Source organism: Pteropus vampyrus, unplaced genomic scaffold (genome assembly GCF_000151845.1).
Source record: "Pteropus vampyrus isolate Shadow unplaced genomic scaffold, Pvam_2.0 Scaffold2444, whole genome shotgun sequence".
Classification (NCBI taxonomy): Eukaryota; Metazoa; Chordata; class Mammalia; order Chiroptera; family Pteropodidae; genus Pteropus; species Pteropus vampyrus.
In genome coordinates this window covers 6,229-6,586 of record NW_011891225.1, presented here as the reverse complement: position 1 = coordinate 6,586, position 358 = coordinate 6,229, and the positions used below count along the sequence as shown (strand labels likewise).

General features: G+C 65.9%; 1 protein-coding gene across 1 annotated transcript in view; it reads left to right on the top strand.

Moving 5' to 3' along the window:
* Window positions 1-116: 116 nt before the first annotated feature.
* LOC111734616 (matrix metalloproteinase-15-like) overlaps window positions 117-358 on the top strand; it is a gene marked incomplete at its 3' end in the record, with an annotated part of 6,387 nt that continues 6,145 nt past the window's right edge. Inside the window, exon 1 of the mRNA XM_023526697.1 lies at window positions 117-286. Coding sequence (XP_023382465.1) covers window positions 183-286 — 104 coding nt within the window. The remainder of the gene's footprint in view (window positions 287-358) is intronic.

Here is a 358-nt window from a genome sequence, read left to right as displayed (position 1 = left end):
GGAGGAAGCAGGGAGGTGGGCGTGGCTCTGGTGTGATGGTGGTGGCGGTGGTCAGCAGTGGTCGGATGCAGGCGTATGCGTGGGGAGTCAGCCGTACTGGGACCTCCTGACCAGGTCGTGGTCTCTGTCCTTTGTAGAACTGGCTGCGGCTCTATGGCTACCTGCCCCAGCCCAGCCGCTACATGTCGACCATGCGCTCCGCCCAGATCCTGGCCTCGGCCCTCGCCGAGATGCAGCGCTTCTACGGGATCCCTGTCACCGGTGTGCTCGACGAGGAGACCAAGGCGTGAGTCCCTCTGTGGGCCCTTCCCAGACCCCACCGGCCCCTGCCCTCCTTGTGGCCTGCTCTCATGAGGCC